This window comes from Xenopus tropicalis, chromosome 2 (genome assembly GCF_000004195.4).
Source record: "Xenopus tropicalis strain Nigerian chromosome 2, UCB_Xtro_10.0, whole genome shotgun sequence".
NCBI classification, from domain to species: domain Eukaryota; kingdom Metazoa; phylum Chordata; class Amphibia; order Anura; family Pipidae; genus Xenopus; species Xenopus tropicalis.
Window position 1 is genome coordinate 144,926,547 of NC_030678.2, and position 22,266 is coordinate 144,948,812.

Here is a 22,266-nt window from a genome sequence, read left to right on the forward strand (position 1 = left end):
ATAGCATTGATAATATTATTATGGGCTGTTGCTGGGGATATGGTGAGTAATAAACTCACAAATTATAATAATAGGGTTACAGCTGATACAATAAATAACCTCACTAATAATAACAAATATAATATTAATGATACTTACTTCTGACAAAGCCAGGACTTTATGGATGCCATAAAGCGTGATCTCCAGCTCCTCAAGTTGTTTCTGTAACATAAAGGAAGGTACGAATTTTAGAAAGGGATCTGTACGTCATAGCTGTTCCCCTTGAAATCAGACCTATAAAGCAATTTTGCTTTAGTTTTATTATTAGCCACAAGTGGCAATTATTTAAAGCGTGGCTTGGCCCTCTGCATTTTTCAGCTACTCCTGGTTTACAGGACAAAGTAGCCAAAACTCACACATTCTCCTTTCTTATTAGTTTCTGCTCACCCATATTAACTTTGTACACACTGGCACAGGGTTATATTGAAACCCATTATCCTTTACACTGCATAATGGGAAAAGCTTTAGTTGTGTACAGTGAGGGTCTGGATCTGCTCATGTTATTCCCTGTTTTTAATGTCCTTTTCCCCATTTCATCATTTAGAATATTTGCAATTGAATTTTCTTCTCTGTTTATCTAAACGTCTCCTTTGGATTCCTTACCCTATAGGCATCCATAACGATGAAGTGGGCCATGTCCCTCAGATGTCCAATATCATAATCAATATAATACTGATTGATGAAATGATCCCTAAAAAGCAAAATCCCAATAGATTATTAGTGACACTTCCTACCTACTATTTCACTGTATTTATACTGTACGTGCACTTATTCATCTTAACAGATACAATATGGGGCAAAGAAAGCTCCGAATTATGGAAAGCCCATATCCCATAGACTCCATTTTAATCAAATAATTCAGAATTTTTAAACTGATTTATTTTTTCTCTGTAGTAATAAAACAGTACCTTGTAATTGATCCCAACCAAGATATAAATAATCCTTATTGGATGCAAACCAATCCTATTGGGTTTAATTAATGTTTTATTGATTTTTTAAAAGGTATGGAGATCCAAATTACGGAAAGACCGGAATACCCTTGGTCCCGAGCATTCCGGATAACAGGTCCTATGCCTGTAAACTATTAAAATAATTATCAACTAAAAAATGAACATTTTAGGCAAAATAATAGTTTTAGGAAAAGATAAAAAAAGAAAAATTAAGGCAAAATTAGAGGATTTGATCTTTTTAATTTTCACAAAGAGCTTACAATCTAATCTGGGAAAGGTAAGATAATTGATGAGATCATTTTCATGTTACTTACCAGTCGTCGATGTCCGGAAATCTTCGAATGTATTGATGTTCTGCAGGGAAACACATTGCCATTAAACACTAACAACTAACAGAGGGAACCAGTCACATATAAGAAACCAGCACAGAGGCCTTTGCCAAGGACAGTGGCCATGTTTCCACTTTTCCCAATAAATTTTGGGTTAAATGAAACCATAGGCTGCTCTATCATATACTGGTGTCATGTACTGCAGAGTACTATTCAGTTAAAGGAGAATTAATCCCCATATTATTGAGGGGTGTGATTTGCGAGATACTACCAGTGACTGTAATCGATAATTGGTGTATAACCTCTCCTTTTATATAGTTGTCCCATCAGCGGTAATAGCATTGTTCTGGTCCCCCTCCCCAAAGTAAAAGATTCATGGGCCTCACCCCCATCCCATGGCCCCCTGGTAATTACACTACCGTGCCCCTTATTGTATACACCAAGTCGTCTCACTGTTTGCCAGAGAATTAGCAGCCCTGAAACTGGACAGGGCTTACTAAAAAGTGGGTTGGCTCTACACAGATAAAGGAAAGCATAATGAAATGTGGCTTCAAGTTTAGCAGAAGAAAAGTTCTGAATGTTTACAAGGGAATGTTGGGTGTGACACCTTAAAATTTCTTAAAAATGTTCTTACCATAATAGCCATAAAGGGCCTCATCGATCGTCTGCTGCTGAATGTAGTCCTCCAGGACTGCGAAAAGCACCTGTAGGTAAAAGAACGTTAGGCACTCAATTCTCAATGGATCTATATGCTGCTAGGGAAGAGGCTAAGTATATGCTGCTAGGGAAGAGGCTAAGTATATGCTGCTAGGGAAGAGGCTAAGTATATGCTGCTAGGGAAAAGGCTAAGTATATGCTGCTAGGGAAGAGGACAGTGTATATAGTAAGAAGTAATACAAAATAGTCTCAAAGAAAAGGTTTTTCTGTGGCACTTAAAAGTTGTAAGTTTTTTTGGGCAGGGCCCTATTTACCATTTGTTTTCAGTATTAGGATACACCCAAAATGATGCAAGGTGTCAAATCGTGTATAATGAGACCAAACACTCAAGGAGAATGAATGAGAGAGAAAGAGCACTTTAGATGAGTGCAGAGTTCCATTTTCCCTTTACTTTAAATGAGAGAATAAAGTGATTCCTTACCTTTACCTCTGGCATTCTGCTGCCTCAAAGTACAGCCACCTAAAGGCAAGTAATACAAAGGGGCATTATATCAGTATTAAATAGTATTCTGGGCAGACTTGCTACATAACAAATGGTTAAAGATCAGTAACATTACCTCTAAAAGATGTGTGCCAGAAGGTGCTGTTGGAACCAGAAGTGCCAGATGTTAAACTCTTCTGGTTCGTATAGTGAGGGGTTCCTCACACTTGAGGACCGGCACAAGGCCGGGGCACCCAAGGGAGACCCTCAGTCGAAAGTGGCTTTCCCCAAGCTCAGACCAGAATAGAATTGATCAAACTAAAGGGGAAGCCAAAAAATCGCTCAGAAATAGCAATTAAAGTCGCCGGTCGCACAAACCGCAGGTACAGTAGCTCAGCAGTATAGCAATCTGGATAGAGAGACCATAGAATATAATATAAGAGCAAATAAACTTCAGACAGAATGCATTTAGTAAACTAGAAAGGGAAGTTTGAGAACAAAATTCATGTTGGGTTGAAAAACGTGGTCTGTTGTTGGCTCCGCCCACTTTTTCTAACCTTGGACCAGTTATATAGTAAAAACCTCTGTGCAAAGTTTTTGGACCCTGGTTTTAATAGTGTCTGAATGGCAGCAATTTAAATTTCCCCACTGAAAGTCAACGAGTGACATCTGATTGGAGGTTAGTGGCTCCACCCCCTTTTTCTAACCTGGAACTGCAGTTACCCAGTGACTAACTCTGCAAAGTTTAGGGACCCTAGGATTAATAGTTAAAGAACGGCAGCAGTTTAAATTTAAACCAATAAAAGTCAGTACGTGAATTATACTTTATATTTAAGCCAATGCAATTCAATGGATGAAATCTGATTGGCTGTTGTTGGCTCCACCCACTTTTGTAAACTTGGTATGTAGTCACCCAGTGACAAACTGTGAAAAGTTTGGGGACCCTGACATTAAACATGTGAGAATGGCAGCAGTAAAAGTTTCCCCTCTGAAAACAATGAAAGAAATGTGATTGGCTTCTGGCGGCCCCGCCCACTTTTTCTAACCTTGAGTACAAAGTCACCCAGTGACTGACTGTGCAAAGTTTGGGAACCCTGGCACCAAACCAATAAAATTCAATAGGTGAGATCTGATTGGCTGTTGGTGGCTCCGCCCACTTTTCAAAACTAAAACTGCAGTCTCCTAGTGACCAACTGTGAAAAGTTTGGGGACCCTGGGGTTACTACTGTGAGAATGGCAGCAGGTTGAATTTCCCCATTAAAAGTCAATAGGTAAAATCTGATTGGCTGTTGGTGGCTCCGCCCACTTAAAACACATTAAACTTGAATATGTAATCACCCAGTGACTGACTGTGCAAAGTTTGGGAACCCTGGAATCAAACCAATAAAATTCAATAGGTAAAATCTAATTGGCTGTTGGTGGCTCCACCCACTTTTGAAAACTAAAACTGCAGTCCCCATTGACCAACTGTTAAAAGTTTGGGGACCCTGGTGTTAATTCTGTGAAAATGGCAGCAGGTTGAATTTCCTCATTGAAAGTCAATAGGTAAAATCTGATTGGCTGCTTATGGCTCCGCCCAGTTTTAAAAAAAAGTTTGGAAACCCTGGCACCAAACCAATTAAAATCAATAGGTGAAATCTGATTGGCTGTTGGTTGCTCCGCCCACTTTTCAAAACAAAACCTGCGGCCCCCTAGTGACCAACTATGAAAAGTTTGGGGACCCTGGGGTTATTACTGTGAGAATGGCAGCAGGTTGAATTTCCACCAAGTCAATAGGTAAAATCTGATTGGCTGTTCACAGCTCTGCCCACTTTTGTGCATCCATCATATTTTCATTCAGGCTGACCCCATGACTATGTGATTGAAGTTTGGGGAGTGTAGCTGTAAGCTTTAAGTGTGGCAGCAGTTTCAATTTCCCCATTAAAGTCAATGGGTGAAATTTGATTGGCAGTTGTTGGCCCCTCCCACTTTGGGGTCATCCAACAAATGTTGCTGTTTCATTGGGGGTGACCTCATAATTATGTTATTCAAGTTTTGGGGGGTTTAGCTTCAAAGCTGTAAGAGTGGCAGCAGTTTGGGGAAAGGAATCTGCTATCATCTGCATCATTACTGATGCCCCGCCTTCAGGGTTGCCCTGCCCCCCAGCCAACCACTTTGGGTTCCCTAAGGAAACTACCCCCCCAGTTAAGAAACCACTGCATTGGATTTAACCCCAACTCCAAAACATAGAAGTAGTAAAGCACGCAGTGTTTCCATAGTAACAATGTGACAGTGACAGTTGGAGAGAGGCATAAAGGGGAAATCATTTCTGGATTTATGAACATAGGGGCTAAATTGGATATTCATGGAATAATAATTGAATATTCTAACACTGTGTATTTACCAAGGCTAAATAGTGCAATTCTGCTGGATAAAATAGCTTTTAGCCTACTGCCATTGCTTTGCCTTAGTACCACTTAGTACATCAAAGCAGGGCAGCCATTTGAGGGTACAAGGTGCTAAAATCATCATTTCTAGAAAACAATAAATACTGCCCAGTACAGCACATGGCAACCCAAATGATTATATTAATAATAATACTTTATGGGGGAGTGTGTTTTGCTGCTATCCCCCCCAACTGTCACTATTGGTTGTGTCCCTCAGCCAGAGCCAGCATTAAGGCCATCTCCAAAGCCCATTTTAGCCGAATTCTGCCCAAATGAACTAAAATCCAACCCCCACTAGTCTCAGGGGCACAGCACTATCAATATTTCCACTCTTTTTGGAATAAAATAAAGTTTTTTGCCAAATAATCTCTCAGAAGGGAAGATCACTTACCTCTCACTACAATGCCAACCAACTGAATAACTGTCACAGCGCTGATGTCACATAGTGTAAGGCAGGAGCCACTCTTAAAGGGGAAATGTACCCTGTTAATGAGTGAGGTTTATATGCCATGAGTTTCCCCTTATATGTGCAGTACCTACACAGCTTATTGTATACACAGAACATTGCTTTACTGTTCTGTTGGAATGATCCATTAATTCATCTACCATGGGTTATCTACCTGCTGCTGCTAAATCAGATGTAACCGGGGCTCCTTAGCAGGTAGGGTGTCCCTTCCTTGGCCTGAATAGTGGGCAGAGATGGGGGTTATACTCACCCTCAGGGGTAGGAAGGGGTTTGGCCTCAGCTGGTGAAATGTTATATACAAGTTATGTATGGGGGGGCAGTTTCCTTCTAGTAAGGGTGCCGGTGGGTGTAGGAACAGCGCAGCTCATTCATTATTCTGGCAATGGCCAGGCTGCTTCATTGTTGGTCATTAAACTACTCAGTAAATTTAAACCATTGCATCTTGGGAAACAGGAAGTGTTTCTGCATCCAGAGAGATGTGTCAGTAACATAATATGTCACTTATTTTCTAGAACTCCCATAACACTTATGTCAGGGAACCTCCTATACACACTGCCACAAATCTTTACCCACTAATTATATTGAATATATTATTCTGTATATGTATATACATTTGTGGCTGTTTGTCAGTTGTGCTATATGAATAAAAACAAATTCCCCATGTGGATCTATGATTGCCCAAGGGGCACTACCTTTGTTAGTTGTATTACTGTATATTTATGTAGCCCAGTGCTGTCCAACTTATTGAATGTAGTGGGATAATATATATATATTATATAATATTTTGTTGTCTAAAATGAAAACAATAATATAAATGTACACACTCTGTGCGAGGCTCCTAGCTCAAGCCCCAAATTCACATACAACAACAAGAAAAAAATGGATGTAAGTTCAGCTTTGCTCTGCACTTTGAGTTTGGATATTTTTTATCGCAGTACAGCATTGTTGGGCTCAGGCCAGCCGTGTTACTACTGCCGGACAAAGGCAGGCAATAAATACAGGCCCTGCTGTGGCATACAGGCACTCTCTAGCTCAGTGATCCCCAACCAGTGGCTCAGGGGCAACATGTTGCTCACCAACCCCTTGGATGTTGCTCTCAGTGCCCCCAAACCAGGGAGTTATTTTTGAATTCCTGACTTGGGGGCAAGTTTTGGTTGAATAAAAACAAGATTTCCTACCAAATAAAGCCCCCTGTAAGCTGATAGTGTGCATAGAGGCTGCCTAATAGCAAATCTTAGCCTTTATTTGGCTCCTCCATGAACTTTTATGGTGCTTGTGTTGCTCTCCAAGTTTTTTTACAATTGACTGTCAACTGAAGTTATACCTGCAGCTTGAGATTAACTCTTTATTAGCCTTTCCTTCTTTAACAGAGTTCATATTTCTAGCACTTCCTATCATTTCATAGAAAGATTAATCTAGATAGCCCCAAAAGAATCAGTTTCCACCTCAGACTTAAATCTTGGGTGTACCTCTAATTTATATGAGCTGAACATTAGATCTATTACAGCAGTGCTGTCCAACTTCTGTTGTACCGAGGGCCGGAATTTTTCCGACCTACGTGGTGGAGGGCCGATAATGGAAGCGAGTTTTGACCACTCCCCTTTTTGAAACCGCACCCACTTAAAACCACATTACCATACCCATATTAATGGTTGTAGTACAGCAAAAACCTGCCATACTCTGCCTTCCCTACCCTGCCTGTGTGTGCCATACTCTGCCTTCCCTACCCTGCCTGTGTGTGCCATACTCTGCCTTCCCTACCCTGCCTGTGTGTGCCATACTCTGCCTTCCCTACCCTGCCTGTGTGTGCCATACTCTGCCTTCCCTACCCTGCCTGTGTGTGCCATACTCTGCCTTCCCTACCCTGCCTATGTGTGCCATACTCTGCCTTCCCTACCCTGCCTGTGTGTGCCATACTCTGCCTTCCCTACCCTGCCTGTGTGTGCCATACCCTGCCTGCCCTACCCTGCCTGTGTGTGCCATACTCTGCCTTCCCTACCCTGCCTGCGTGTGCCATACTTTGACTGTGTGTGCCATTCTTGGCTGGTTTGTGCCATACTTGGCCTGTGTGTGCCATACTCTGCCTGCCCTACCCTGCCTGTGTGTACCATACTCTGCCTGCCCTACCCTGCCTGTGTGTACCATTCTCTGCCTGCCCTACCCTGCCTGTGTGTGCCATACTCTGCCTGCCATACCCTCCCTGTGTGTGCCATACTCTGCTTACCCTATGCTGCCTGTGTGTATGGCACACACAGGCAACATACAGTGACACATGCTGGCACTGCTCCTACAGTCTGCACAATAACTATATATTAAAAAACTTTTTAATTGCAGTACCACCTCAGTATATGTTCTTTTTGTAGTGTGCAGAGATTATTTGTAGGTTTCTACTGCTCCTACAGTCTGTCTGAGGTGTGAACAGGGGAACAATGTGGGTGATTAGAGCCTGAGCCTGAGGTGTGAACACTGCAGGGGTTGAACAATGCAGAGATTAAATGTGTGACGGGCGGGCCGCCAGTTGGACAGCACTGTCCTATGCTATGTCTTATGGTATCCAGGGACCACAACACCACAAAACTGTAATTTATATAGTAATTAATGTAGGTACACTGCTTATTAGTAATGTGTTGGCCAATCGGAAACTCCCGGGACCCGCAGATTGGTCAGGTTTGGGCTGAACGCTCACCTCGTCCAGCCAGCAACCTTCCACTGCCATGCTTCTGCCTATGAAAGGCTATATTTATAGATGTGTGATATCACAGATGGGGCACATCTACAAATTTGGCTAAATATGGGGAGTGCTGATGCAGGCCCAGACTGGCAATCTGAGGACTCTGGAAAGTGCAAGAGGGGCTGCTGTAAGAAGCCATAGACCAGTGGCTCGGGGGAAACATGTTGCTCACCACCCCCTTTGATGTTGCTCCCATTGGCCTCAAATTAAGGGGCCATTTTTACATTCCTGGTTTTGCAACCACATAAACACAGTTGTACTCCAAGCAGAGCCTCCTGCTGGCCAGCAGTTCACATGGGGCTACCAAATAGCCAATCACAGTCCTTATTTGGCATCCCCAAACAACTTTTTTCATACTTGAGTTGCACACCAACACTTTTACATCTGAGTCTGGCTCACAAGTATAAAAGGTTGGGGACCCATGCCATAGACAGTCACTATTTAGTGGGCTGGTGGGGGGGCTGTTTGTGCCTCTGTGTACTTGAAATGCCAGTGCCTATTTTAAATCCAAGTCCAAGCCTGTCCTGAAGTGTGTGGGTTTACCTGTGACACTGGTTTTAGATACAGGTCTTCATTTAGTTTCAGGCTAAAAAGCACCCCTGAATGCCCTCTAGTAGAATTAGTGGTTTCCCATGCTGCTACTTGTGGCAGTGACATTTGCCAGTTGTCTTTTCTCTCCCACAATGAAATGTTGTCCAGTTGCAAAGGGTCTGCATGGGTCAGAACTCATTTAGCCCCCCCTCCCCCGATAAAGAAGGCAGAATAATACCCTTTATTATGGGCATCTGCATCCAAGATGGCACCAGGTCACTCTTTTTGGATTGTGCATCTGAACAAACAATATTGACAAAACACATGGGGTTATATATGTTGTTCTTGTGGGTATCGGCTTCTTTTCCCCTACTAGGACTTGCCCATGCTGGTGTTTGAGAGATAGGAACATTGTATCAGCTTATTCACAGGCTTTGTAAGCAGATCTGCTCTTGACCATGTCTTGCCCCCTCAGAGCCAAAAGTGATGCAGTATAAACCAGAAATTATGAAGCATAACTTTCACAATAACTTACTGGGAATTGTTTTGAACTACTTTTTTTAAATGTTTGCTTTAAAAAGTTTCAACCAAATATGTATGTGATTCTATTTAATTACTTTCATTTGCTTTCTGCCCCCCAGAGCTATTAAAATGTATGTATCACCTAAGTTGCACTCCTGCTTTCCTCTCAAAATAAATATCAAGGCAATTTCATTCTAACTGACGAATAGAATAAAAACTGTATTCTATAGGGAAAATCCTCCACATCTTTGTTTGAGAAACATTTCAAGTTGGAAAGTGACTACATAATATTCATAAAGTAAGATATGATTCTGACAAAGCAATTGAGTAAATTAGATCTCGAACTGTGGATGTGGATAAAAAAAAGAGCTGCAATAAGTGAAATGTCTTCCTATGTTTATTTTTTTTATAGTTTTTTCTATTAATTTACGTGATCGAGTGGTCTAAATTGCAGCCTGAATTTGTTTTCTGGAAAACTATAGACAAATTTATCATTATTATCAAGTAATTCTGGTGCATGTTGTGCAAGGGTCTGTCATGTGATCTGTATGACCTTTATAATTCACATGATGAAGAGGATCTCTGCCTGATCCCAGACAGACAAATAGATTCAGGTAATGTATTGTTTTCACTTGTCTGACTAGCACTACTGGGCTATTTATCAATTTTTTCAGTTTCTGAATTGGGAGTTGTAAGGTTCCTGACTGTAAATTTAGTAATCCGTGGGAGCCCTCCTACCAAGACAAAGACGTGCACAGGAACAAGAAGGACACAACCAAATGGGAGTTCAAACTTGTTCAGTTTATTCTTACGTGATCAGGGCTTTTATACCCCTTGTGTACGTGCAGATACAAAGGGATCATTATAAGAAAAGATGGAGTAGAACCTCATTATCTTCAAGGATGGCTAATGCGGGACAGGAATTTTAAGGAGGACACAAGGGGGCACATTTAGTAATCCAAGAACGTGCGAAAAGCGTCCGAATGCGTTTTTTTCGTAATGATCGGTATTTTGCGACTTTTTCGCGAATTGTCGCGAATCTTTCGAGTGCTCAATGCGAAAAAGTCGCGACAATTCGCGAAAGTCGTAATGGCTATGCAAAAGTCGCAACAATTCACGAAAGTCATAATGGCTATGCAAAAGTCGCGACAATTCACGAAAGTCGTAATGGCTATGCAAAAGTCGCGTCAATTCGCACAAGTCGTAATGGCTGCGAAAAAGTCGCGACCGTGACGAAAAAATCGCAAAAAATACGAAAAAGTCGCAAAATGTTCGTTTTCAATCCGATTTTTTCCCATTTGGGATTCGGATTCGTGGATTAGTAAATCAGCCCCAAGGAGTAGAAGAGGCGTTAGTGCACAGATAAGATTAAGTTGTTTCTCAAGGCTTATATTTCGTAAGGTGCAAGCTGTGCTAGGGTACTATTTGGGAAAAACAACTATTATGGGATGTTCAAACCTTGCTGGTTGCTGTTACAAAATGGAGATACATTTCTAAAATGGAGTATGATATGCTAAGCATCAAAGTGTATCAAAGTTATCAAAATACATGCATATATGAATATATGATTATATGAATATGAGAATATCGGATATTATATCAAACCTTACAAGAGTTTTTTCCAATACGAATAATCTCACAAACTCTAATGTTGGCTTATTTATTGAAAAATCCAGCTATGAAAAACCCGTTCAAATAAAATAACTTGAATACTTCGAATTTGTGAGTTTACAAAATCGAAAAACTTGATTTTATTTAGGACAACTCCAATTGCGTTCAACATAAACTCGCAAGCTTTGAGATGCCAAAATTTTATGTTCAAGTTTGTAAATGTTTTGCACATTCAGGTTTTTAAACCATAATTTGAATATTTGGCTCAACAAAAACTTGGATGGTGGAAAAAAAATGGAATTCAAATGTTGATAAATCACCCCCTATGTGGCCCTGACTTGTTTGGCATCGTTAGATCCCACTTAATTGATTATGGATAAAAATTGTTGAGTCAATAATTAGGGATGTAGCGAACCTCAAAAAAAAAGTTCACAAACCCGTTTGCGAACTTACGCCAAAAAGTGCGAAAGTTCGCGAACTTTGCGAACCCCATAGACTTCAATGGGAAGGCGAACTTGGACAGTGGCATGCAGGAGGGGGATCAAGGGCAAAAATTTCTCTGAAAAATACATTGTTGACACAGCGTTGGGTAAAAACGCAAGCTATTCCTATGTATACGCAAAGGCAGCTGGCAGACCTAGCGGAAATAAGCGGCGTTTTTTGCTATTTCGCACTATTATCACCATGGAAACGGGATTTGTTTATGTCACCAGTACTAGGCTGAAAAACGCCATGTGTGGCTTGTGCGGCGTTTTTAGGCCGAGAAAAAACGCAGCGGAAAAACGCCTAAGGCGAACCCAATTTGCGAACATCGCGAAAAATTTGAGAACTTGCGAACCAGCGAACACCCGATGTTCGCGCAAATTAGTTCGCTGGCAAACAGTTCGTTACATCTCTATCAATAATCACTAAAGCACGGTCCTTCAACAATGTAATGTTTCCTAACAGCTTACCTGCCTCTAATTGGTAGTTAAGACCATTATATTTCTAGGTTGCCAATGCTGTCTAGCATTTTACATGTGCTGGGCCAATCAATTTTTAATGCCAGATTCAATTAAACTGATGATGTCATACAGTATGGAACCTTTCAGCAGACTGGGGGCCATAAAAATCCTTTGGCCCTCACCGAGCCCACTCCCTGCTTCCTGTCCACAGAGTCTATTTCAGAGAACAGTGCGTCTGATAGTAAAGCTGACCCCTACAAGCAGAATAGTGCAGCTGAGCTAACAGGCAACATCTTCACAATCTTTGTGTTCGCTTTGGATCAGTTCAGCGGCACAGAGTAATCCCAGAGTATCTTTTCGGAAGATGGCGCCTGCTAACTCTGCTGTGATATTCTGCTTGTATAGGTCAGTTGGGAGTGGGCAGTGGATAGGGGGATTTTTCTGGAGGGGTTTAGTTCTCCTTCTATGCAAAACAGACTAATTATAGTGACTGCTAGACAGTATTAAAAGGATTCTGTCATGATTTTTATGGTATACTTTTTATTTCTAAATTACACTGTTTAATAATAAATAATTCATATTATTGATATGAAAATGATATCCTTGAAACAACAAATGTATTTTAATTTTAATATTGGTGTGTAGGCAGCCATCTCAGTGCATTGTGCCTGAGTCTGAGCTTTCAGAAGGAGCCAGCGCTACACATTAGAACTGCTTTCAGGTAACCTATTGTTTCTCCTACTCCCATGTAACTGGAGGAGTCCCAAGCCAGACTTGGATTTCTTACTATTGAGTGCTATTCTGATACCTACTGGGAGCTGCTATCTTGCTCCCTTCCCATTGTTCTGCTGATCGGCTGCTGGGGGGGGGGATATCACTCCAACTTGCAGCTCAGCAGTAAAGTGTGACAAAGTGTGAGCAAAGGTCACATGGCTGTAGCACCCTGGGAAATAAAGAATATGGCTAGCACCATGTGAAATGTCAAAATTAAATCTAAAAAAATCTGTTGAAAAACAGATTTCAATGCAGGATTCTGCTGGAGAAGCTCTATTAACTGATGCTTTTGAAAAAACATGTTTTCCCCTGACAGTATTCCATTAACTTAGTATTGACTACATTTTTATTGTGACAGGGCTACAACCCTTACAACCAATAGAACTCTAGTCTGCATATTTGGATTTGGAGATCATCTAAAAATATTTGGATCTTTTTGTGTTCTATTAGCAGGTGAATAGATTCCGGCATAGGCCAATGTTCCAGGGTGGTATAGCAAACTTGCTCCATTGGCTCCAAAATCTTCAAAATTCAAAGAGAGCCAGCACTCCAATGGCCCAGGAGAAGACAAACAAAAGGAAAAAATATATATATATAATGTAGTGCAGCAGTTTTTCAGCTTTTTTTGTATAGCCTTTGTAGTGTTGCACAATTACAGGGATAGTTATAAATGTATTACCATCACTTTCACCACACCAACATTAATAAATCTACGAGGTGTGTTCCCCTTTAAACCGACATACGTTACATATGCACCTTGTTGGGTAGCAGATGGATACTTACAGATGTTTAAGGAAGCTTTTTTTCAGGCACATCTGATTTTTTAATGTGCGAGCATACCCATCTCTACCCTAAAAGGTTCATTTATAAGCTATGTTGTGGTTTAAAGAGGACCACACGTTGTAGATCAATGAATGCTGGTGTGGTGAAAGTGATGGCAATACTACTTAACCTCTAGATCAGGGGTGGGCAAACTTTTTCGCTCAGGGGCCACATTAACTAACGGACAGGGCCGGGACAGCGTTACGCCCGGGGCTGCCATCAAAAATTATGGGGCCTCTCAGCTCCCCCCCCAGCGACCCGCTGCTTCCTCCGTCCCGTCCTTCTGTTCCCCGGCTCACCAGTGCATTCTTTTATATGGTTGCGCCCCGTGCGTGCTGACGCTGTGCGCACGCACGGGGCGCAACCAATCAGGGCCCGTCATTCTTTTAAGGGGGCCGGAGACGGCAGGCCAGATTGAAAGGGCTGACGGGCCAGATGTGGCCCGCGGGCCGTAGTTTGCCCACCCCTGCTCTAGATTGTGTTTCAGAGCTTACTTAATAAAGGAAAATAAAGATTGGCATATGTACCACCAAAGAAACCACATTTGTGTTCTATGCATATGATGTGCATTAAAAAGTCTTGCGTGCCATTCATACCCTGAGCTACTATATCATTTTAGCACCCGTTCTTTGAATAGACTGCACTTTGAGCATAGCAGCAGTGTGCCAACTCTTTCAAGTCTCCAAGTTGGGTTTAACAAAGGCATAAAATATAAATTCTCCGTAAAATTCATCCAGCAAAAAAATGAAATATCACTTATCTTGCTTTTTAAGCAGGAATGTAAAATCAGATAGCAGGCCCAGGAACTGCAGGGGGTCCGGGAGCATGAATGGCCCCGTCGCATCATCTTCCCACAAGAATTTGTGAATCAGGAGACTAAAAATGTTTTTTTGTAATTCCCATATCCAGCAGTTTCTATAGAATTCTATTCTTACCTTTGATAAATAGGCTGTTTTGAGGGTTAATATATATGATCTTTTAAATGTCTTCCAGAAGCAACAGTTCTACGACTTAAAATATTACTCAGCTGAAGTGGAAATCAGACATCCAGGCCAAAAAGGAAATACTAGAATACAATTATGTTTTCTGCATTTTAATAATGTTGTGTAGCACAGTTCATTAATTTTGTCTTTAGGAAAATATAATTAGCCACAAATGAGAGTGATATGTTATATATGTGTGTGATCATCATTACTGATCAGGGACCAGTATTTAATTAATAGCAAAAAGTACATTTTACTCTGCATAAGTTTTATATGAGATTTTATATCAAAGCGGCACATTTACTAACGCGGATACTAAATTGCACCAGTGCAGTTGCCAATAGCAACCAACCAGCAGTTAATTTTCTTCTGTCAATTGCAAGTCAGAGGATGAAAGAAAGCACTAATTTAGTGCCTCTTTCTGTTACCCTTCTTCTTCTACTGATTATGTAGCAGCTGCCATACTACGTAGGTGATTGTTTAATGATTTGGAATTTTAGCCGCAATTTAATTTTTATTGTTTTAAAAACTCGAATGTTTGGTATTTATTAAGCACAAAAAACTTGAATTTAAAATCTTGCGAGTTAATGTTAATGGGTTAATGGGGCCCCACGTCAAATTTTATTCCAGATTTTCAAAATTTTTGGAGGTTTGTAGACCCATTGAAAATGTGTCATTTAAGGTCTCTGTTATGGTTTTATCATTTTTTTATATTTAAATTTTAAGCAAACATTCGAGTTTGGCAAAATTTCGAGTTTATTTGAAAAATTCAAAAATGTTACAAATTTGAATTTTGATAAATAGACTTTCCCATGTCAGAATTATGTAATGTGCCTGGGCCATTTTAATTATTTTACCATGACTTTTATCTTTATATTATAGAGTGGATGGCAAAACCACCAACATGTTCTAGTTGCTCTGGCAGGCAAGTCTTGGCTTTCTCAGGCCTAAGTAACAGTAGGAAAAGCTCTGTGGACTTCATGGTAGGCATTGCGGAGCAGAACATAAGGGAAGCAGGATTCCAGCATGTCCACTGTCAGGAATGAAGACTCTTCTACAATCTAAAAGGAAAAGAAATGAAAGTGATGAAACCACATAACCCAGAGCATGCTTTCTGGCTTGAGGAAGAGATCATGACATCAGCGGATACAGATATTAGGAATAACCTAGATATGAACTGTTACATTTCAGGAATCCATATTCAAACATTCACATTTTGTTAGTCCTTATTCTACACAAATAAATGAATATGAGAGCCTAACATTCCCATTTATTAGGGATTCCCCAGATCAGGATTCAGTCGGTGTTTCTGCCCATTCTGATTACTTTTTGCAGGATTCACCCAAATCCAAACTGTTCAACCAAACCCAATCAGTACCTTTAAGTTCATGTGATTGAGAAAATTGGCTTTTTTAAGCTTACCTATGAAAATGAGGGTTTGGATTTGGTTTCATATTCTCTGAATCTATTGTGAACAATTTACTATTTCTCCAGATCCACAAATTTTGGATTAGGTGCATCCCTAGTATTTGTTTTTGTATTAAATGCATAGTATCTGATTAGTGATACTAATATATTTTTATTTTTCATTGGATCCAAATGCTGAGCCTTCTGCATTATTGCTTGTTGCACTGACATCACTGAACAGAAGTTGCCAATGAAATCAGTGTAAATGCCTGTGCAGAAAATGAGGCACTGAGCATTAACTAAGCAATAATTGATTTCTAGCGACTGGGCATGGTCCAACGCAAACCCCACTGCAACATGAATGTTCATCATTAGGACGGATATAGTCTGGCGGCTGCTGGGGAGGTTTTTATTTATTATTATTTTATGTATTTTTTTATTTTTAAAGTTATTGATTATATAGGCACCTGAGGGCAGCCCCCCTAAAGCTGCAGCCCCAGGCACAGGTCCCCATATGCCTATATATATAAATACGGCTCTGAGTGCTGCTTCCTCATTCAGATCCCGCTGTGCATAGACGGTTTTCTAGTAGAGTGATTTGCAGTTTGCTGTAATATTGTAAAGAATTCTCCACTGTATCTGACGTGGCACAGATTTCTCTATGCAGATTGCATATATGCAACGTGGCCATAACTTTATGGTATATTCCAGGTCTTTGTAACTGTGCTAACATCATACTCCCCTTACCCCAGATTGCAGCAACTATTTAAACCCCCAATGTCAGGGTTCTTACATTCTGGATTACAAAACACAAGTAATGAGAGCTAGATAAAAAAAATCAGTGGCATAACTATAAAGGAAGCAGACCCCCATGACCCCAAACTGTGGGGTCTGTCCTCTATAGTTGGTTAGATATCCCCCCTCCACAGCCATTCTCCTACCTAAGAGTGGGCAGGTAGAGGGGATGTAAGAGGGCAGATGGGTGAGTAATGTAAAGGGGGGAAGGGATGTTTAGGGTGGCTGTGTCTCCCGGGTCGTTTCAAATATTTATTTTGGGGGGGGGAGGGCTGGCACCATGTAGTTACACTGCTGAATAGTTTAATGATACCCTCTGCAGTGCAGTTGCCTCTTCCCTCCTGTGTGTGCAAGCATATTCTTTGAAACTGTATATATTATATTGCACTGTTAGTTCCTCCTGTTTAAATGTAAATACTCTGTATACAAGCAGTGCTATACTGATATAAATATTTCTATGAATTAATGATGTTGTATGTTGGTGCTCTATAAAGAAAGGAAGAGATAATAATAATACATAGAATAATAAATAGATACTAATTCGTGTTGCAGCAGAAGGCACAGGCATAAGAACTAGTATCTGTGTATAAGATGGAGCCTTTTATACTGTATCATGAGAAACAAACTGTATAGCCAGAACCCTCAACAGCCTTCACTCACAGCTTTACTGTGTAAATGATTTCCTCTATTGAACAAGAAGCTTTATTAACACTGGGGGGAAAATATTGATCTACACAGCAGAAGAGCAAAAAAAATGACAGTTGTCCCTATTTAATATACAAATACAGCACATGGAACAAAAAAGCTTTAATCTTCAGCTTAATGTACAGCAGTTTCTACGTGTGCTGCTACCAGAACATGCTCCGTGCCTTGAATGCTGATCATGTCTTAAGCTGTAAAGGTTCATGGCACTGCTGTAAGATATAATCACACTTTGCATGCCATATCAGTCCTATACGCCATTAATGCAAAGGACCTCAGTTTGGAATCTCCCTGTTATCTGGAGCTGATTGGAAAAAGAGAAATATTAGGTTGTAGCATAGAAACCTACATAAGTACATTGGATTTTGTAGAATACCGTAAATGCTGACAATATTTTAAACACCTGCAGAACGGAACAGGCTATTGTTGATGCCCAAACCCCGCTGTGTGCCATTTTGAAACATCTCTGTATGTTGATGTCTCATTGCTAAAAGGGAATAGTGCTTATAATGTGTGGTAGACAAATGAAGCCAGGTTTGTAAATATGTTTATTGATTTCGACAGCTTTGGTCCTTCTCATTCCCACTGTGATAAATGCTGAGCGGCTCATAATGAGGCCCAAACTTCATTACCTCTTTCACAGACAGTGCACAGCGAGGCACAGGGGTGGAATGAGAAAACCCTCGCAGAATTAGCAGCCTAACTCAGCTCCCTCGGCAAATCTAATCAAGCAGATAGAAAAAAAATGTACTTATTTCATTTCACATCAAGGTTTTCATAGTGGCTTATAATAACATGCATTGTATTGTTTTACTGCTTCTCCTAACAGGTCTTGCCAGAGAACAAATAATATTAACTATGAATGAGAGCCAGAGATATTCTCAGGGTACAGTTATAATCAGCCAAATAATCAAGGCAGGAGACCGTGACTGGACAAAACCCCTGAGCCCTGACATAAGGACAGGTGGGGAATAGAGGGGCCCATAACTCTGCCTCCATGAAATCCTATATTACTTCAAATATACTCAGCTATTTAGCACTGATTCTCTCTGTACAGGATATAAACATGAACATTGGGCATGTGTAACAGACCCTTGTAACTGACTATAGTGGTAGCACCTTGTGGGTAACTGAGGAATAACCCCAGGCCGTTGCACACAGGCTGATTCTGAACGCTGCTCTGTTAATTTGAATGGAATCGCCCAAAAGCACCCATCTCACTTTCATGGCTTTTCATGCATTTTGTGCATGTTCATTTAGGACTTGGGAAAGTAATGTGCCAAAAAGACCACAAAAATCAGCCCATTTACACAGTGTGTTTTTCACTCTTGACATTCTTTTGTTAAAAGGAAATGCAAACCCTCAAACAAATGAATTTAAAATTGTCCAGAGCACTCTTGTGATTGCCTTTCATGATTGTGTCTTGTTTTTAGGTTATTAGCTGTTCTTAAACCATTATAATGAATTTGAAATAATAGCGCCACCTGCTGTTAAACCTGGCTACAGCGGGCTGAAAATTCATTTAGTGAGAAAATCTGCTTAGAAAATGAAGTTAGAAGTAGAACTGAGCCATCTGATTTTCTCTAAGCAGTTTTAATCACAAGATGCTCCTTTTATGATTACATTTATTTTAGAGTTGACTGTAGCCAGTCAGCTGAAAAGAACAGCAGGTGGTGCTGTTGTTTCCAATTTAGTATATTAGCAGTTTAAAAACTCATCATGCAGAGGTGCTTATCCCAATTATTTCAGCCACAATTATGAAAAGATAACATTTTTTTTGGGGGGGGGTCACTAACCTATCGAAGGGAGGTTTGATTTTGGTGAAGTATAAGCACCACTTAGGTGAGTTTAGAGCTTAATACATAAAAACTGTATTTATCAAATAGTGAACTCTTACATTCACCCATTGATAAATACACAAAGAGCCCCATAATAAATGTTTCCCTTGAAATTTTGTGCGCAGAATTATCATTCTGCTTTGCTGCAGCCGACACACTTTTACTCTTACTCTTTACTTTTACTATTTATACAGCGTTGACACATTTCACAGCACTTTTCAGAGATTATGCATCACTCATATCACTTGTTGCCCCAATGGAGCTTACAATCTAATGGACACATTCACTCAACACAGATTCACCAGGAGCCAGCGCTTGCTTGCAGGCTCGGATCCCTGAATAGGGCGCTCTGAAGCTGCCCCCTTTGCTGCCCACCCACCTTGCTGCCCTGTGGGAGAAAACCCAGCCTGACAGGTGATAACACGGAATGTTCTGTATGGCTAAAATGCTCCATTCTGCAATGCACAAAAACAGCAAATAAAGGGTTTTTAAAATCTTAATTCATTTAAAAGTGAATCTATCATGCTGATCGTGTAAATCTTTTGAATGTCTTTATATACTGTAATGTATTTTAAAGGGGAACTCCAGCTTCCAAACCAAAATTTGTTAAAGAGCCCCACACAACACAGAAACCCTAATATACCAATAACTGTAATCTGTTCCATCAAAAAGTATGAATAAACATTCTTCTCTTTCAGAGTGTATAATCTGAGCTACCAACCGCTAGAGCTATAGCAGGAAGCTAGGAAGACCAAGCTAAAATGGCAGCTACTATCTTAACAAATGGAGGAGCTTCTAGGGCTCAGATATGGTAAAGCTTTCTGCATAATAAATATGTGTTCTAGGTGGCACTAATGTGGCAAATCTATTGGTAGTAAAATACCAAAATGACTTTACTTCTCCTTTAAGTTGTGTTTGGGTGGAGTTCCCCTTTAATAGCAGTTTCTAAACTGCTAATATAATGAATTTAAAAGAACAGTGCCACCTGATGTTAATGCTGTTAGTTTTGGCCAGCTGGCAACAGTTGTGTGAAAATGAGTTACCTGAGAGTAATGTCATGGGACTCTTCTCTGCCCAATGACTTCATTTTCTAAGCAGAGCAAATTCACAAGGAGTTTTTCTTCTCACTAAATAATTTTTATTGTCTGTAGATTTATCAGACTGTTTCCAACCTGTAGCAGCAATTAGGAATGCCCATCTGCCAAATGGCCTGACTGAGCTTTTAGCAACAGGAAAATCAAGTTAGGGTGGAGAGAAAGGACACTGCCATCAAAAGCTCAGAAACAATGATTTTAACCTGCAAATGTTCAGCGGCTGGGATTGTTTCTTACCTGCAGGATTTTGCAGGAGTTCAGCCTTCCTAAATATGGTATGTGAATATGTATTTAATAAAATATTATAAAAATATATAAAATAATTTGTTTTTCCTCTGTATAGTACATTCTCTCTGCAGTCTCCTAGCAGCGCCTAAGGTACACACAAGAAAGAAATGTTCCATATATTTGATTTAGTTCAGTGCTCATTTAATGTGTTAACCTTATCTTTGTGTGGGTAGAAATATCTCACTGCAGCAGGAATCTCTAGGCCACAAGCCTTGTTATTTACAGGTGTGATAAAATTGATGGCAATGTGCGAGGAGAGATGTGCAACTGTAAGTACCTACAAGTGGATGTTATCGAGCAGTTGGTGACTTTTTGGAGATTGTTTGAGAAGGGGTAGTTGCAGGCCTGGATATGTGGTGAGGCCATAGAGGCCCGAGCCTAGGGCGGCAAAAATGTAGGGACACGCAGAAAACTTCAGCACGTCCTCTCAGCATTGCTCCGTATGTGAGTTGTAAGGATGCGCATACGCACATGATGGGAGGGGGGGTGCGGGTCAAGGGGGGCGGTGCTTGGGGTACTACACTATATTAGTTTTTATTTGTTTTCTCTGTAGCTGTAAGCATTGGCCCTGGTTTCCTAACCTCCAGGGAAACAATGAGTGGCCAAAGAAAATTCCGCCGTGCTGTACACAGCAGAACATTTTGTCCATCTTTTTCATTCTCAAATGTTGGGAAGTATGATAATCTTCCAATAGAAAGTACCATAGATGATATACATGTAACCCTATTTTGGCTACGGTTGTACTTTTAACACGCAATCACCTGCGTGTGGCGCTACAGGAGCCCTGAGCCCCCGCTTATTATGGGGGACAGGTGTAATATAAATGAATGGCGTGCCTCCACCCTGGGTAGGTATAGGTAGAACTATATGTCTCCTCCCTGGGAAAACTCTATGAGGTCCTCCTTGGACCCGGACTCCCAGCAACTCCCGGTACCTTGCCCCTCCCTTGGGGTAGCTGCTTACCAGGCAGTTGAGGATCCTCAGTATATGAACCACCAAGACACTGGTTAAAATGGTGAACCAGATGAACTTGTTTATTGATGCAGGCAGAAAACTTCAGAGGATGTCACACAGACGGCTCAAGTCACACACTCTCTCTTTGGGCTACCCCTGGTACTCCCGCCGGATGCTTCCACCTAGGAACTCACCCCGGTCCACGCGTAGGGCCCCTTCACTGGGAACACTCCCAGGTGCTGACTTGGCTCCTCTTACTACACACTACAGGTCCTTAACTCCAGCCATGAGTGCTGGGGGGCCTTAACCCCTCTCTCTCCTGTTGGGGCTATCACTGCCCGTTCTCTCTAGCCTGCCTGTCACTCCTAGAGTGACCTGTTACAGTACCTCCTGTACTAGAACACAAGCCTGTTATACGCTTCTTTACAAGAAGCAGTCCCAGGACGAAGACCTGCTGAAACTGGGAGTCATTCCCTTTTATACTTTTAGCACAGCGACATCTAGTGGTGGCTGTTAACTTGCAGGGAAACTCCCTTTTCACACATAAACACCCAGGACCACCTTTAGGTGTCCAAATCTCATAAGGCCACCCTCATGGTGCCTGTCTAAAAGGGAACTAATCCTGGAGGGGCCCAATTCTTTGGGGTCCCTACATACATTTAAAAAGCCTTCCTCCAGCTGATGGAAAGGCTAATGTGAGCCTGAAATGTTGCTGTCGTCCAAGACATAAAGCCCTGTTCACAGGCCCGGATTTGTGGCAAGGCCCAAAGGCTCAGGCCTAAGGCGGCAAAAATATAGGGGCTTCATGCCGCCCAGCCGCATGTAAATGTTGCTCAGTGCTCACATACGGAGCAGTGGGGACAGGACGTGCAGAAAACTTCAGTGCATCTTCTTCCCAGTGCTCTGTATGTGAGCTACAAGG

The 22,266-nt window shown here is 41.1% G+C and overlaps 1 protein-coding gene across 1 annotated transcript in view; it reads right to left on the reverse strand.

The window, feature by feature from the left end:
• Positions 1–14,360: 14,360 nt before the first annotated feature.
• The window catches only part of nckap1l (NCK-associated protein 1-like), a 96,397-nt gene continuing 88,491 nt past the window's right edge, over positions 14,361–22,266 (reverse strand). The window contains exon 31 of the mRNA XM_002935658.5: positions 14,361–15,327. Within this exon, the coding sequence (XP_002935704.2) occupies positions 15,214–15,327 (114 nt within the window). The 3' untranslated portion in view covers positions 14,361–15,213. The remainder of the gene's footprint in view (positions 15,328–22,266) is intronic.